The 16,848-nt window shown below is 31.4% G+C and overlaps 2 protein-coding genes, 1 long non-coding RNA gene and 1 other non-coding gene across 5 annotated transcripts; 2 read left to right on the forward strand and 2 right to left on the reverse strand.

Moving 5' to 3' along the window:
• The first annotated feature begins 5,614 nt into the window (after positions 1–5,614).
• LOC107892346 (plasma membrane ATPase 1) lies at positions 5,615–11,028 on the forward strand. Of its 2 annotated transcripts, XM_016817410.2 has the most exons (21): positions 5,615–6,067; positions 6,163–6,282; positions 6,377–6,475; positions 6,549–6,686; positions 6,770–6,904; positions 6,996–7,175; positions 7,276–7,482; positions 7,563–7,682; positions 7,767–7,886; positions 7,983–8,105; positions 8,197–8,301; positions 8,393–8,537; positions 8,640–8,804; positions 8,952–9,190; positions 9,282–9,314; positions 9,404–9,485; positions 9,615–9,775; positions 9,852–10,037; positions 10,189–10,371; positions 10,463–10,641; positions 10,758–11,028. In XM_016817410.2, exons 1-21 carry the CDS (start codon positions 6,014–6,016, stop codon positions 10,852–10,854), a joined length of 2,871 nt encoding a protein of 956 aa, XP_016672899.2. In that variant the 5' UTR covers positions 5,615–6,013; the 3' UTR covers positions 10,855–11,028. The 2 variants fall into 2 exon arrangements, with proteins under 2 accessions (XP_016672899.2, XP_016672898.2); XM_016817409.2 differs by having other exon boundaries at positions 5,715–6,067; positions 8,640–9,190.
• Positions 11,029–11,674: 646 nt separating this feature from the next.
• Positions 11,675–12,639, reverse strand: LOC107892347 (thioredoxin H2). The gene is made up of 3 exons (XM_016817412.2): positions 12,382–12,639; positions 12,119–12,241; positions 11,675–11,988 (listed from the first exon to the last, which is right to left on the reverse strand). The coding sequence occupies exons 1-3, from the start codon at positions 12,529–12,531 to the stop codon at positions 11,857–11,859; spliced, it is 405 nt and encodes a 134-aa protein (XP_016672901.1). The 5' UTR covers positions 12,532–12,639; the 3' UTR covers positions 11,675–11,856.
• Positions 12,640–13,925: 1,286 nt separating this feature from the next.
• LOC107893029 (uncharacterized) lies at positions 13,926–15,537 on the reverse strand. Its single transcript, XR_001682710.2, has 3 exons — positions 15,474–15,537; positions 14,921–15,005; positions 13,926–14,231 (listed from the first exon to the last, which is right to left on the reverse strand). It is a non-coding gene; the product is annotated as an uncharacterized lncRNA (long non-coding RNA).
• Positions 15,538–16,674: 1,137 nt separating this feature from the next.
• Positions 16,675–16,747, forward strand: TRNAA-AGC (transfer RNA alanine (anticodon AGC)). Its single transcript has one exon. It is a non-coding gene; the product is annotated as a tRNA-Ala (tRNA).
• The last annotated feature ends 101 nt before the right edge of the window (positions 16,748–16,848 follow it).

Below are 16,848 nucleotides of genomic sequence, written 5' to 3' on the forward strand. Positions count from 1 at the left end.
AACTCCGGATTTAGGTAAATCACACCATGAACGTCACAAGTGAATTAATTCACAAACAGATTCAGAATTAGTTCATCTTGGGTCTAATCCAATGTATCATTTTACCAACAAATACATCTATGTCTCTACCCGTGGAGTCAACTGCTTTGATAGCCAAGACTAAACATCTCCCCAATTGGAATTGTAGACAACATAATAATCCTTCTCAGTATTTGAATCAAATGCTCACTTCGATTCTTTTACGGGATTATGAACTTATTTAAATTATCTACTAAAGTAAGTTATCTTTCTCGCAATGTGAACGTTCTTACAATGCCACTTATCTTCAGTTTGAACTTAGACAATCAATGAGCTAATATTTGCTTGTCACAATTTTGTTATGCATGCAAAATATAAAAGATAAAAATACAAAAGACATAATAGTGAAATGTGAAATTAACTTTATTTATTCATCGTTTAAATAAATAGAAAACAGTTACATGTTTACCACAATATGGGCACATTTCCCAACATGTATTTCATTCTTTCTTCTCCATATCTTTAAGTTTTTCTTCTTTAATAACAATTCTAGACCACGTTGAAACAAAGCATCTAGTACCTTGCCTTGCTTCATGCAAAAATGATCAGTTCTGTTAAACAACTTCATTGAAAACTTTGCATTTAACATCACCATTCGTATGGGTGACGAGGTTGATGAAGGCCCGAAATTCATTTCAACACCAACTAATAATATTCAATAACAATCACTTAATAGTAGTGTAGTGAGTGTAGTTTAAGAATAGTGCACTAAGCCAATCCTCAGGAAAGAGTGATGGGTCATATAAACACTCTTAAATACCAATTCTTTCCTGGCTAGAAATTTTTCTAGACATGCACTTTCATACAAGTAAAATTTTATCCAGTAATTGAGTAACCACAAATAATCTTCAATAGTGAAAATTTCATTTTTGATGTGAAAGAGCAAACAATGATGCAACCACAGAGCATACTAAAAAACTAACATTGCTTCACCATGACTCTAATACCAATTGTTGGGGACATTAGGTGATATCTTATACAAGTGTAGCTTCAATACTGAACACCAAAATTGAACTGAGAACACCGATACCATATTGAAATTACCCAATGATAAACCCTTAGGCACCAACATCAGATGATAACTTCACTAATATATAAAAAAAAAAGTTTACAAATTAATGAAATCCTTAATTAAAGGATGTCCCCAAGTATCCTAATGTATACACATAAAAAGGGAGAACAAAGTTGGGATGCCTTTAAGTGAAGGCTCTAAGTGTTCTTATATACAAGGTGCGAGTATCTCACGTCAATGTGGGGTTTCAAACAATCCAACTTTCATCTTAATGAAAGATACTTCAAAAACTTTTTATGAAAGAGTCGGTCTCTCCTCAATACATAGCATAGAGTTTGTAAAAAAAAAATTCACTTTTTTTTTACACTAAACATACATTTTTTTTTGTTACATATGTTATTTTTTTATTTATATTTATATTTTTTTAAAAATATATTCTAAGGTATAAGTTATAAGCATACGGTGTTAAATTCCATTTGCAGATTTTCTTTTTTTTTTTTTGAAAAAGTTTATAAGTACAATTACAAGTACAAAGTACATGTAAAATAATATATATATATTGAAATAACTATAACTATAATCAACTAAGCAAAATATATCCAAACCTAAATCTAAAATAATTTTTTTTTAAAAAAACATATAAAATTAAATAAATAATTAAATAAGAGATTTCCTCAGAACATAAAGTTGAGGTGACCAAATAACTTGAATTAAGAATACCTATTTTCATTTTCCACTTTGATGGTTAGAGTAGTAGTTTGGAAGAAGAAGAAGAAATTGACCCAAGAACGTGTCCCCAACTAATTTGATCAACCAAACAAAATAAAATAAAGGAAATATAAACCTTCCTTGGACACATCGAAACCTATTTTATTGTATTTATTTTAAAATATTACAAAAATATATTTGGTTTTAAAGGAACTAATTACTCAGGGACTGAAATTGAAAATTGCTTGGAGAATTCAAAAATGATGAAATCAAATAATATTATAAAAAGAAAGGGAGGACTGTTGTGGCGTGTGTGAGTCAAATTAGTTGAAATTACTCCACTGCTTTGAAGGACTTTTTAGAGTTCCAATTTCTAGTCTTACCTCTTATGTGTTTCACAACATTCATAAAGACCAAATTCATTATTTAACATCACAAGTTTTTGAATTTTACAAAGGGTAAAGCTTAAACAATTAACATAATTAGCGGAACTCGAACTTTTGACCATCAAACCATCACATGGGATTCAAGATAATTTATCTTTTTTTTTATGGTATAAAAATAAAAATTTTATTTAAACTATCATAAAAATAAATAATATTTATATATTATAAATTTATAACACCGGCTCAATCGCTTATTTTTTTCTTGATTTTTTTAATTTTGAGCGGTCCAGTCAAAGATTGGTTCAACTTGTATATCTCAACGGATGCTTCAACCAAATAACATTGGCTAAGAGTGATCAAAACTTGATTTGATTTAAAAAATAAAAAATAAAAAATTCGAATTTTGAGTTAACCAAATTGAGTTATTGAAATTATTTGATTTTTTTGAGTCAACTCGAATAAGTAATTTGAGTTTTGAGTCGAGTTGAATTTTACAATTTGAATAACTCGAATAATTTGAATAACAGATTGGTGTAAATATCCCTTTGGTCCTTATCAATTTTGAAAATGAGCAAATTGGTCTCTCTCTCAACAAAGATTACAAATTTTTTTTAAAAGTTATAAAAATCATAAAATATCTAAAGAATATATAAAAAAAAGTTAAATTTTTAAAAAAATTCCTAAAATAATAATTTTGAGACCTAAATAAGTTAATTAATAATTCAAATTTATCATATTAAAGTATCTCTTTTTTTTCTTATTTTTCTTTGAAATATTTTTAAAATATATATAGTTTCAAATTTAAATGCTGTAATATAAAATCACTTATATTCTAACAAAATTTTAATTTGACATATTTAATTTTTTTAATTTAACTCGAACAATTTCAATCGATTCAACTAGACTTAAATTTCATGTCACTCGACTCTATTCGAAAAAATTCAAATCGAGTTAGCTAACCTTGGTTACAACTTCAATATTTTGTTCAAGGGAGGTTTCCTTTTTAAGGATTCTTACAATGAAAACTAATTGTCACTTAACAATTAATGCATATGAAGAAAATATAATTACAAATTGGTCCTTTTTTTTGGTAGCTAAGCAATCATATTAAATAAAGTTTTAGTAAAAAATGGGAAACCTTAAAATATTAAAACCTATAGATGTTCATATCTACTTAATTGCATTCTTTGGTAAGTTTATTCACCAAACTTTGAATGATTTATGGAATTATTTTTCAACTTAACCACGTCTTTCTTGATCTAATCTAGGAGTGGTTCATCCTATAATTAGAAATCTGAATATTAAATTTATTGAACCTTATTTTATAAAATAATTATACAACTGAAAATTGTAAATAAAATTATAATAATAAAAATTTTTTTAAAAAAAATGAGCAAAAGGGTTGAAATTCAACCCATCTAGGGCCTTCCTACCATGGACAAACTTTATTATTATTATAATTACTTCTACATATGTATAATTGAAATGTAATCATCTCTTGCCTAATTTTCAAATGGGGGTGTCGTGTGAGATGGGGAACAAATACCCCAACTAAGACTTGAAAACGATCTTTTTCTTTTTTCTTTTTTTGTTCGAAGGAAAATTTTTATTATGCGATAATGCAGTTCAGCATACTCGAACCCAAATCTTTCTACATTGATAATAATATCTATATCAATCGAACTAAGACTTAATCGGTAATTTTTCTTTTAAATAATTATCGGTTAGTGCTTTTACTTTTTTGGAAGCAATAAATCATGTGGTGTGGTGCATGGGTTTATTATATTTAATAATTTAAACATATTTTTCGATTGAATTTTAACTAGATTGACATAAATATTATCATTAATGTAATAAGATATGAGTTCGAGTGCACTGAAACGCATTATCATCCTATTTATATTGATAAACTATAAAGAAATATTTATATTTATTTTAAAATGAAATGAAGTATATTGATAGAATATATGAGTTGTCAAGTCAAGAAGTCCCCCATCTATCATAAATCTACAATGAAATATAAGATTTCTTCTTAATTTATTTAAAGGAACTTTAACAAAATTTTAAATGTAATAAAAGTATAAGGACTTAAAAGCAAAATTTTGCAATAGTTTTAAGAAAATACTTTCACCTAACCATTTGTTATCTAGAATTATAAAGTAAAAGTGCATCAAATATATAAAGTGGGTTTTGAAATTCTAAAACATAAAAACAAAAACCATAAAATTTATTTAAAGTTGCTTAAAAAAGACATCTTTTACATGCAAAAAAAAAAAACAGAACAACCTTTAGTCAATGTCATTGAAAAAGTTCAAATTAAATTAAAAAAAGAAGAAAACCTTTTAGTTTTACATTCCTATCCATCATAACTTTAATATTAATAATAAAGTAGTTAATACCGTAACGATGGACGTACCATTTTTTTATCAGTACTGATATACATTAGTATTAATTTATTTTAGTGTATTATTTCGAATTTATTACTATTAAAAATTTAAAATATGTATGTAAAATATAGACAAATATCAAATAATAAAATTAAATAAACGTTAAATATAAAATACTCATCAATTCTTTAATAAATTTCACAAATATAATTTATGGTTAAACAAGCTCAAAATAAACAAACAAAATACTTATTTTATAAATTAAAAACAATATCATCCCACACTATACATATAACAACAAACCATAATTTAACAAATCCAATATTATTAAATTTATATTTATATTTTTAATTTTTAAATTAGTAAAGGTGAAATTACAAAATGATAAAATTTTGATTTCGGGTAACGATAAATCTTTATATATTATAAATTTAAATCAAATAAATTTCATTTTTCACCCCTAAAAAAAACACTTTTGACTTCACCTCTACAGGTAAAATAAATCGATAGGAACGATATCAACTGGAATTTGTATCAGAACAAAACTTAAAATTTATTGTTCTGATTTACTAACGAAACGGAACATTCCAATCAGTATAAACGATACGATAACGCAATTAAGTACCTTAATTAATATTAAATAATATCATCCCAGAATTTTAATAATGCATTAAATGCAAAAGTGAATGAGATATTTATTTTAATTAGTAAAAATAGAAAAGAAATAAAGTGAGTTAATGGGTGAAAATGGTAAAAGGGTGCACATAACTTAAACGCAAAAGAATTTTTTTTAATTCAAATAAAATAAATATTTTTAATAAATTATAATAATAAGGTAAAGTCCGATGAATTAATACTATTAGCGTGATTTATATTTGAGACGATGAATATCTTTAACCATCGTACCATCCCATGTGATAATTATTTAATTTAATTTAGTATTTAATTTACAATTTAATCATGAGTATTTGAAGAGAGTGAAATTAATAATTTCAGTTAGTGTTGTATATATTTCTCAATATAAAAAATTATACTTTAAAATAAATTAAAATTGTTTTCCAAAATAGAATCATGAAGAACAACAAAAAAATTAAAAAGAGAAGACAAAAAATATAGAGAAGATGATAGTAACAGAGAGGGTACCAGCCAAGTACATAATCTAACTTTGTCCATGGTTATCAAAATTATCCCTACTTTAGAACAATCCTACCCTTAAAAAAAAATAAGTAATTTGGCTCATTTATTATTGATATTCTTATGAGACAAAACAAACAATATTAACCAGAGAGACAGAAAAAACAGAGTATTTGCAGAGGAAATGATGGAGTCTGTTTTCTGTCTCCTCAATTTCTGATTTTCATTGTGTTTCAAGTCTTTCAAATTCTCTCCTTTTGTTTTAGTCTTGTGGTGTCTAAGGTTTGAAAAACACCAACTTTATCGATATGGAAAACAAGGATGAAACTTTGGATGCTGTGCTTAAGGAAGCTGTTGATTTGGTATAATAACCCTTTTGCTTCCATGTCTCTTTAAAGAATAAATTCTGGGATTTTTTTTTTATATTTGATGAATTTGAGGCTTGTTTTGAGTGTAGGAAAATGTGCCACTTGAAGAAGTTTTTCAAACTTTGAGGTGTAACAGAGATGGTTTAACCACTGAAGCTGCAGAGCAAAGGCTTTCTATTTTTGGCTATAATAAGCTTGAGGAAAAACAGGTTTTTTTTTTCTTTCTGAGAAAAAGGACTAATTATCTTAGTTAATTAAGTTTTTTCAAGTAAACAAGAGCTTCTTTTTTCTGGGTTTTTGCAGGAGAGTAAAATTTTGAAGTTTTTGGGGTTTATGTGGAACCCTCTCTCATGGGTTATGGAAGCTGCTGCTATCATGGCTATTGCTCTTGCCAATGGAGGAGTGAGTATATATATATATATGTTTAGTAACTTGAAGTTTTAAGGATTCCCTTGAATGATGTTTGGTCTTGCAGGGGAAACCACCTGACTGGCAAGATTTTGTTGGGATTATTACTCTTCTTACTATTAATTCAACAATAAGTTTCATAGAAGAGAACAATGCTGGCAATGCAGCTGCTGCTTTAATGGCTCGTCTTGCTCCTAAAGCTAAGGTAGTATGGAAGAACAAGCTACCCTTTTGAATGATCTTTCACAAGAAATTGCTTGACTTAAAAAAAAATTGAATCATTTTCAGGTTTTTCGAGATGGGAAGTGGTCTGAAGAAGAGGCCTCTATTCTTGTTCCAGGTGATATCATCAGCATTAAACTCGGGGACATTATTCCGGCAGATGCTCGACTCCTCGATGGTGATCCACTCAAAATCGATCAGGTTAAGTTCGAAAACAACAATGGATTCATTGTACTGGATGAAGTGAGATTGTATCAGTTTAACTTTCATATTGGGTTTTCTCGTGTTGCAGTCTTCGTTAACCGGTGAGTCTCTTCCGGTAACGAAAGGCCCTGGTGACAGTATTTACTCGGGTTCTACATGCAAACAAGGAGAGATTGAAGCCGTCGTGATCGCCACAGGTGTTCATACGTTCTTCGGCAAAGCTGCTCACCTTGTTGATTCCACAAATCAACAGGGTCACTTTCAAAAGGTCTATAACATTAGCTGCACAATACCTTGATGTTTATTTCCAAGTTCTTTTGCATTTGTTTTATTGATGAAATGCTTTGGTTATGGATTTTGTTAAACAGGTGTTGACTGCCATTGGTAATTTCTGTATATGTTCTATCGCGGTCGGAATGATAACAGAAATCATCGTTATGTACCCGATTCAGGATCGTGATTATCGTCCTGGAATCGACAATTTGCTGGTACTACTCATTGGAGGAATTCCTATTGCCATGCCCACAGTTCTATCTGTTACAATGGCAATTGGGTCTCATCGCTTATCTCTTCAGGTTTGCACTAATTCATCGTGCCACTTTGCTTGTTTCAACAATCATTGCTTGATCGTGATGATATAAATATGTCACTGCAGGGAGCTATAACAAAAAGAATGACAGCAATAGAAGAAATGGCAGCCATGGATGTCCTTTGCAGTGATAAAACTGGAACTTTGACATTGAACAAGTTATCAGTTGACAAAAATCTTATCGAGGTAGATTGACAGTTGCTTCTGTTTTATTTCTAGCTTTCGGATTTTATTTCCAGTTCCAACACTTGTATGGATGTTGTGGAATAGATTTTTGCGAAAGGAGTAGATCCCGATACTGTAGTTCTGATGGCAGCTCGTGCAGCTCGGCTGGAAAACCAGGATGCCATTGATGCTGCTATAGTAGGGATGTTGGCTGATCCAAAGGAGGTATGCCCCTCATCGTTAATGTCTCAAACATGATTCAATCGAGTACTTCTCATCTTAATTTGGTTTCTTTGCTACTGCCTCAAAAAAACTACCTAGGCACGAGCCGGTATTCAAGAAGTTCATTTCCTTCCATTCAATCCAACCGATAAGCGAACAGCTCTTACATATATCGATAATCAAGGTCGAATGCACCGAGTCAGCAAAGGTGCACCTGAACAGGTAGGCTCATATGTTGTCTAGTACTTAAAAATATTTTGATAGTAGTGCAAATCCGTTCTAAAGTAATTCATTGCTGTGATGTGACTATCAGATTCTGAATCTTGCACACAATAAATCAGAGTTGGAACGTCGAGTTCATGCTGTAATTGATAAGTTTGCGGAGCGCGGATTGCGGTCACTGGCAGTAGCATATCAGGTAAACATATCATGTAGTCTGAAATTTCATCAAGTGTATCCCTTTTATGTTTGATATGACACCGATAACATTCTTATCAATCAATTTTCAGGAAGTTCCTGAAGGACGAAAGGAGAGCTCAGGAGGTCCATGGCAATTTATTGGCCTGATGCCTTTGTTCGATCCACCTAGACATGACAGTGCAGATACAATACGAAGGGCGTTGAATCTCGGAGTGAACGTGAAAATGATCACAGGTGCATGTGCTAATATCAATTCGGTTTGGAGTTGAGCATTTATCTTTTGCAAGAAATTGTTCGAGTATATTTCCTTCTACTGATCTCTCTGATGACCATTAGGTGATCAACTGGCAATAGCAAAGGAAACAGGACGCCGTCTCGGAATGGGAACCAATATGTATCCCTCATCAGCCTTGTTAGGACAAAACAAAGAAGAGTCTATTGCTGCTTTGCCAGTTGATGAGTTGATTGAGAAAGCTGACGGTTTTGCTGGCGTTTTCCCTGGTATCTTAACCTTTTCCTTTCCCATCTTGACTTGTGATATTTGGATGCAGTTTATCGATAATGTGGTGCTCGATTTTGGTTCTAGAATATGCTTCTTCCCATCCTTGTTGTTCGCTTATATGGCTTTTTGTATAATTGTCAATGCAGAGCACAAGTATGAGATTGTGAAGCGCTTACAAGCCAGGAAACATATATGTGGAATGACTGGTGATGGGGTCAATGATGCTCCTGCTCTTAAGAAAGCAGACATCGGCATAGCTGTGGCTGATGCAACCGATGCAGCTCGTAGTGCTTCTGACATTGTCTTGACCGAACCTGGTCTTAGTGTCATCATCAGTGCTGTACTAACCAGTCGAGCCATATTCCAGAGGATGAAAAACTACACAGTGAGTCTAAACCATGGCCTATGCCATTCAATTGAAACTTGAATCGACATTGTTGTCTAATTAAGTCATTTGGTTTCTTTCATATTCACAGATATATGCAGTCTCCATTACAATCCGTATTGTGGTAAGTTTTGGCAACGGATCTGAAATATTGCCTTCATATGAATACATTGATGGATTTCTTACTTGATATTCCGCATTCTTGCTTGACAGCTCGGTTTCATGTTGTTAGCATTGATATGGAAGTTTGATTTCCCTCCATTCATGGTCCTCATTATTGCTATCCTTAATGATGGTTTGTATTTGCTTGTCTTAATATGCCCTAACTGCAATTTTCTGGTTCCATTTAGCATGCTTGAATGAAACTTGGCCTCAGTCCAAGTGCCGAACATGAGGAGTTGCTAACGAAATCATTGGTCTGCAGGTACCATTATGACAATATCCAAGGATAGAGTGAAACCATCTCCACTGCCAGACAGTTGGAAGTTAGCAGAAATCTTTGCAACTGGAATTATTCTTGGTGGTTACTTAGCCATGATGACTGTCATTTTCTTTTGGGCAGCATACAAGACAGACTTCTTCCCTGTAAGAGATTATAATTACATTACAATGACTTGTATGTTTAATTTTAATCAATATGATAATGTATTCTTTGTTTCAGAGTACATTTGGGGTTAAAAGCCTTCAGAAAACCGACCGCAAGGACATAAAAATGCTTGCTTCGGCAGTATACCTGCAAGTGAGCATTATCAGTCAAGCTCTCATATTTGTAACACGAGCAAGAAGTTGGTCTTTCCTTGAGCGTCCCGGTTTTTTACTGGTTTTGGCTTTTGTCGTAGCTCAGCTGGTTAGTAGTAATCTTCTGGTTTAGTTTGCTTGAAGTGCAGGGAACCGAATGCAGTCTTACTAGATGTTGAATGTGAATCAACCAAGTTAAACCGAAAATAACCTAAAAAAACCAAACTGGTATTGAACTTTTGGCTTTGTTTGATGAACAGATTGCTACATTAATAGCAGTATATGCAAACTGGGGTTTTGCTGCAATTGAAGGAATTGGATGGGGTTGGGCAGGTGTGATATGGCTTTACAACCTTATCTTTTACATTCCACTCGATTTTATCAAGTTCTTCATCCGATACGCCCTCAGTGGAAAAGCTTGGGATCTCGTCATTGAACAAAGGGTATGTATTCTTTTCAACTGATTGAATATCTTTCATTGTTTTAGACCAAGAAACTTGTCGGATATTTCATTTACGGGTGGTTGTTTCACAGATCGCTTTCACAAGGAAGAAAGACTTCGGGAAAGAAGAACGTGAACTGAAATGGGCGCATGCTCAGAGGACACTCCATGGATTGCAGCCACCAGACACCAAGATGTTTGGCGACCGAACTAGTTACAATGAACTTAATCAAATGGCTGAAGAGGCAAAGAGACGAGCTGAAATTGCAAGGTATGCATCCATTAACCATAAGCTAACACTAAACTTTGCCATCAAAGAGCTTCAAACTCGAATTTAGTCCAGTTAATTCATACAGAATGTGAAACCGATGGCAATTCTATTTGCAGGTTGAGGGAACTGACTACGCTAAAAGGGCACGTCGAATCAGTAGTTAGACTGAAGGGTCTTGACATAGACACAATTCAGCAAGCGTACACTGTCTGAAAAAGACATAATATTTTCGGCTCTACTTATTGTACATATACTGCTGGGAGTAATGACCTATAATATGTCATCTTAATGCAGTAACTGCTTTCTTATACGCTTAAATCCTTCATCTTCTTCATAGACTCCTGTTTGTCATGGCTTCAATGTAATTTTTGCATACTGTTCTATCTATCTCCTTTCCATACAACTTCATTTCAATGCTCCCTCTTAGTGTATAAACTAGATATTTTTGCTCACAAACTATTCAAATTCAACTCAATCATTGTAAAGTCCAACTCAAACTAGCATAAAGATGATGAAAAGAGTGAACACCTCTAGGTTAGTGCCCTATCAAGAAACCTATGTTGTTAATATGAAGAAGCTGTGATTCTAGAGGGCATTGATTAAAGATGAAGCATACCGACATCCCTTCTGTTAAATCAAATGTACTAGTAATAAGATTGCATTTTAACCTTTATTCTACAAAAAGAAACAAATTAGTCTTTATACGTTAAATCAAAGGGTAAAGTGATCCTTTTATTAAAAAAATTATCTATTTTTTATTGTTAAAAATTGATCTCGTACGTCAGCAAGAGATACACATGGCATGCCACGTGTCATTGTTAGGTTATTTTATCACTCATGCTAATTTTTAACAGTATGAATTTTAAAAGAAATGACCAATTTACTCTTGAATCTATTGTATAAAGACTAATTTATCTATTTTTTGAGTAAACTAGACGAAGTACAATCTAATGCCTAATACAAAATCTTCCATGGTAACTTTTACCCACAAATTCAATATATTACGTCAGCAAGAAACACATAGTAAAACAAGTGAATTAAAAGCTTATGACCATAGATTTATCAAATTTACATACATAAAACCATCATTATTCCACAATAAAGAGTTAAAAGCATTATTTAGCATTATCATACTCAAGAAACTCCATTTGACATATTTACTAATGGAAGTATTCAAACTGAAATTTCAAATTGCAGATATTGTATATAGTCTTTTTAGCATTTATTCTTCTCAACCTTCTTCTCAAGCTCATCCTTTCGAGCTCCAACAACCCTATCCACTTCCTTCCCTTGCTTCACCAACACAAATGTTGGCATTGCCTGCACTCCAAATTCCTGTGCCACGTCCTAAAAACACCAAGAAAATCAATAAATAAACAAAAAAATTTATTAAAATTTTGTATGCTAAAAGCACAATTGAAGAATTACATAAAAAGTTTATATCGTGAAGAGGAAAACAAAGGACAGAAATACATACAGGCAGCTCATCAACATCAAGTTTTACAAATTCAACTTCAGTGAATTTAGCAGCCATTTCATTCAGAAAAGGTTCCATGAACTTGCATGGTCCACACCAGGAAGCTGAGAAATCTATAACCATCTAATATAATTTTTTTTTTGGTTCAACAAAAAGTAACAAAAACCCAAAGTCAGATCTTTCATATAATAAAGAAAAACCCCAAATAATAATCATTAAAAAAAGAAGAAGAAAATTGAGATTTGGGGTTGAGAGAAAGATACAAGCTTTGCGGTTTCTTTGACAGAATTGAAGTGAAGTTGCCATCTTGGAGCTGAATGGAAGGTTGAGACCCTTGAAGACTCAGATGAAGATGGTGAATCCTCTGATGGTGAACCGGAAGAGCCTAAAAAGCTTGAAAGAGCAGAACCCATTTTTTTTCTTCCCGCAAAGGTCAAACCAAGGAAATGAAGGCAATAATGTTCCTTGGCAGGTAGTTTGGGTTTTTGTCGGATTTCCTCTGTAGGAATCTCAAGTAAATTGCACCAAACGTCCTCAAACTATGACTGATATTTTAAATTGGTCTCTACATTTTAAAATGTTCTACTTACATTTTTAAACTTTGGAGGTTATATTAATCAAGTTCTTCTGCTATTAAAAACTGTTAATTTCACTGCTAATGGCATAATTTAAAATTAAAAAAATTAGAAAAATAAAGTTAAACCTTAAAGTTATAAGTGAAATTAAACCTTGTATTGAGTAAATTGTACCATTTTGCCTTTTTTTTTGAAGGATAGCTAAGATGCTTTCAAAATTGAAAAGTTTGCTTGGTTTAGTGGTATTGTGGCTTTTATAGAAACAAAAGCTAGAGAAGAGAAACAAGAGAAAAGAAATAATAAAAATAAAATGATTTGGGTTAATTATAAAGAGGTTTTTAGTTTTAGTTAAAATAAATATTACGTGTCAGTTATTCAATGGGTTAATGTGTCACGTCAATAATCTATTAGTGGGTTAATGAAATTTTTAACAATAGTGGTTAATTTAGACAATTATCTTAATTAAAGTAACTAAATTAAAAAAAATTAGAGTAATCAAAATAGGACAAATCATATTTTAGAGTAACTATGGATGTAATTTACCCTTTATTCTTTTAAAAGTAGTGATTGATTAGAGATAGAATTTGGGTGAAGCCATATAAATTTTGTAGAATGTAACACTCTTAACCCGTATCTGACGCTGGAACAGGGTTTCAGAGCATTACTGAACTTATAACTCAATCAATCAAACATTTCATGCACACTTCTCATTCAAATAAAAAAAACATTCATAAACATTCATATGGTCCTTAATACGAGCCCTTGAAGCTCAAAATAAACATTAAAAATAGTTCGGGACTAAACTGAGTACTCCAGATATTTTTAGAAAAACATGTAAAATTTTCAAAGGTACAGGGGACACATGCCCATGTGGCCAGGCCGTGTGGGCATTCGAAATGGGGCCACACGCCCATGTCCTTGTCCGTGTGTCACACACGGCTGAGACACACGCCCTTGTCTCTGCCCGTATGGAAAAAAATAAGCAATTTTCCAAGTCATATTTCTCACCCCAATTGGTACCAACTTAAACACCACAATTTGCATATATCCATGGTATAATTAAACACTCAAAACCAACCAATATCAAGCTTATAACATGTTATAACATCACATACAACCATGATACTCCTAGGCACCTCAATATGCCATTCAAAACATACCAAATATGTCTTCAAAATCTACCTAAATGGTCAAACATATATATATATATATATGCATCTTTGTGCCTAAAACTTAACATATATGCCACTTATCAATCACAACTATTTGGTACTCAAAATACCAATTCACAATCAAGGCATTTACATGGAAACCATATATCACATATAATAGAACTATTTACAAATTTACATAACAAAATATATCAAAATCAAGCCAACTTAAATGGCTAAATACATGCCAAAACACATGGGCTACCATTAGACAACAAGACCTATTCATGCCATTTAAACCAAAATATCAAGTCAAAAGTACCAAAATAACGTTTGATAGTGTGATGCAATCTCGACAACTTTCAATCCGAACGAGCTTTCGAGACACTATAAAACACGGAAAAATAAACAGAGTAAGCAATTAAGCTTAGTAAGTTCGTATAATACAGAATTAAACTTACCATTTAACCACAAATTTAGGTAAGTAACCCAAAGCATAATACAATTCAATTTGGCCAAAGCCTATCACATAACCATTTAACAAGTTGGCCATGTATTCATATAAAAACCGAGAATCATGTATGAATTCAACAATTATAAAATTTCATATACCTGTATCATCTATATTGTGTATCCGTATATCATATATAAATCATTTCCATGTAAATACATGTACTATTTCGTATCAAACTTGTATAATCCCGTAATAACACTATGCCCATTGAACCACTCAGAATATCGTTAGATACGCGAGTAGTACACACGAGGTGTATTGAATTGTAATCCGTCAGTTCTTGTACATGTATGCTCATACAAGCGATAAACGATAAGCTCCTCCGAGCTAAAAATCGGTAAGCTCATACGAGCTGAGTATCGATAAGCTCATAAGAGCTAGAATCAGTAACCCTAATGACATGTCATTTGTATCCTACGAGTTCTTAAGGTTCAAACGGGGCTCGGTATCCTTCGTACGGCGTCGGTTATGCGCTTGATAATTATACATAATAATTAATCCATTCACATACATATATTCCAATTAAAGCATATAAATACACAATTTAATTAAACGAACTTACCTCAAACTTGTACGACGAAAAACAATCATTCAATCCAAACCTTTATCTTTCTCCCAATCTAAATCCATACGTTGCTTTTCTTGATCTATATAATCAAATTTAACTAATTTAATCTTTATTCTATTCAATTCAATCCAAAATTCATGTTATGGAAAAATTACCATTTTACCCCTATACATTTGACTTTTTTACAATTTAGCCCTAGGCTCGTAAAATAAAATTCATGCAATTTCATCCACACCTAAGCCTAGACTAATTATATATGTGATTATACCAGCCCATACATTTCACAATTTGACACATTTAACACATAAATTTTCATATTTCTCAATTTAACCCCTAATCCACATTTCATTAAAAATCACTTAACAAAAGTTGTTTAACTAACAACAAAGATTGATTTTCTTCCATTAAAATTTTAAAAAAAAACTCTCTCATGGTAAAACCCTATACTTTCAACCATTTTGCCAATTAGTCCCCTGATTAGCTAGGTTAAGCTACAACAATTCCAAAAATATAAAAATCAACAAAAACAAACACCAAAATCACTTACATGCAAGAGTTTCCTTGGCTGAAAATTTCAAGCTCTCCCAAGCCTATTTTTGCTGAAAATTTCGGTGGTAGATGAACTAAAGATGATGGCCTATTTTGTTTTATTTAATTTACTCATTTATTACCTATTTACCATTTTAACCTTACTTAACTTTAAAATTTTCATAATTACCAAGCCATGTACATTCACTATCACTTTTAATGGTCTAATTACCATATAAAGACCTCTACTTTAAATTTCTATAGCTATTTAACACTTTTAGTTAACAGAACACAACCTTTATACTTTACTCGATTTAGTCCTTTTTCACAAATTGAGCATACAAACGGTAAAATTTCTTAATGAAATTTTTATACTATAATCCTATCATACTTTAGATATTAAAATAATATTAAAATAAATTTTTTAACTTCGAATTTGTGGTCCCGAAACTACTGTTCCGATTTCACTAAAAACGGGCTGTTACATAGAGAGTCGAAACTAAATTACAAATATTTTGTATGGTCAAAATGTAAATTTATCTTATATTAATTTACAATTTCATCATTTCTTGAAGGGATTAGATAAAAAAAATCTTTATTTTTGGGAGATCCAAAATATAATTTTACCATATATTAATTTTAAATTTTATCATTTATACAAAAAGACGAAAACGTAACTTTTTCTATTTGAACGATCAAGCCTTGACTTACCCTTTAGATTCGCCCACAACAGAATCTACAATCAATATCAAGCATAATTCTTTTTCACTCCACTTGCGATTTAATTAAATAATTTTTTTTTGAGTTAGACCTTTTTATGGAAGTACATATGAACATTAAATATTTATAGTTAGTTATTAGTAATTTTAATTCATTAATAAATCACTTAATTTGAATTATATATATTTTAAAAGTATGAGTATTCATTCGTTTTAATTTTAATTTAGTGTTAACTAAAGACTTGAACACAAAAAATTTATTATTTAATTGAATTAGACTAAATTAAATATTTTATGGAATTACATATGAATATTAAATATTTATTAGTATTTTTAATTCATTAATAAATTACCTAATTTTAATTTTAGATATTTGAAAAATATGAGTATTCCAAGCAGGCCAAGAAAGTTCAGAACATAGTAAGAGGAAAGCGATTTCTATAAACTTGGGGCAATTTGAAATTTTATTATGAGTGTAAAATTAAAAAACTGCAACATTAAGGGGATGTAGCTCAGATGGTAGAGCGCTCGCTTAGCATGCGAGAGGTACGGGGATCGATACCCCGCATCTCCATTTAACGTATTTCTCTTAAGTTTTTTAAGTTCTTTCTTCAGCCATAATAGGTATATATATATATATAGTTTCAATGAAAAACAATCAGCTCATCGTTCTTA

Source organism: Gossypium hirsutum, chromosome D09 (genome assembly GCF_007990345.1).
Source record: "Gossypium hirsutum isolate 1008001.06 chromosome D09, Gossypium_hirsutum_v2.1, whole genome shotgun sequence".
NCBI classification, from domain to species: Eukaryota; Viridiplantae; Streptophyta; class Magnoliopsida; order Malvales; family Malvaceae; genus Gossypium; species Gossypium hirsutum.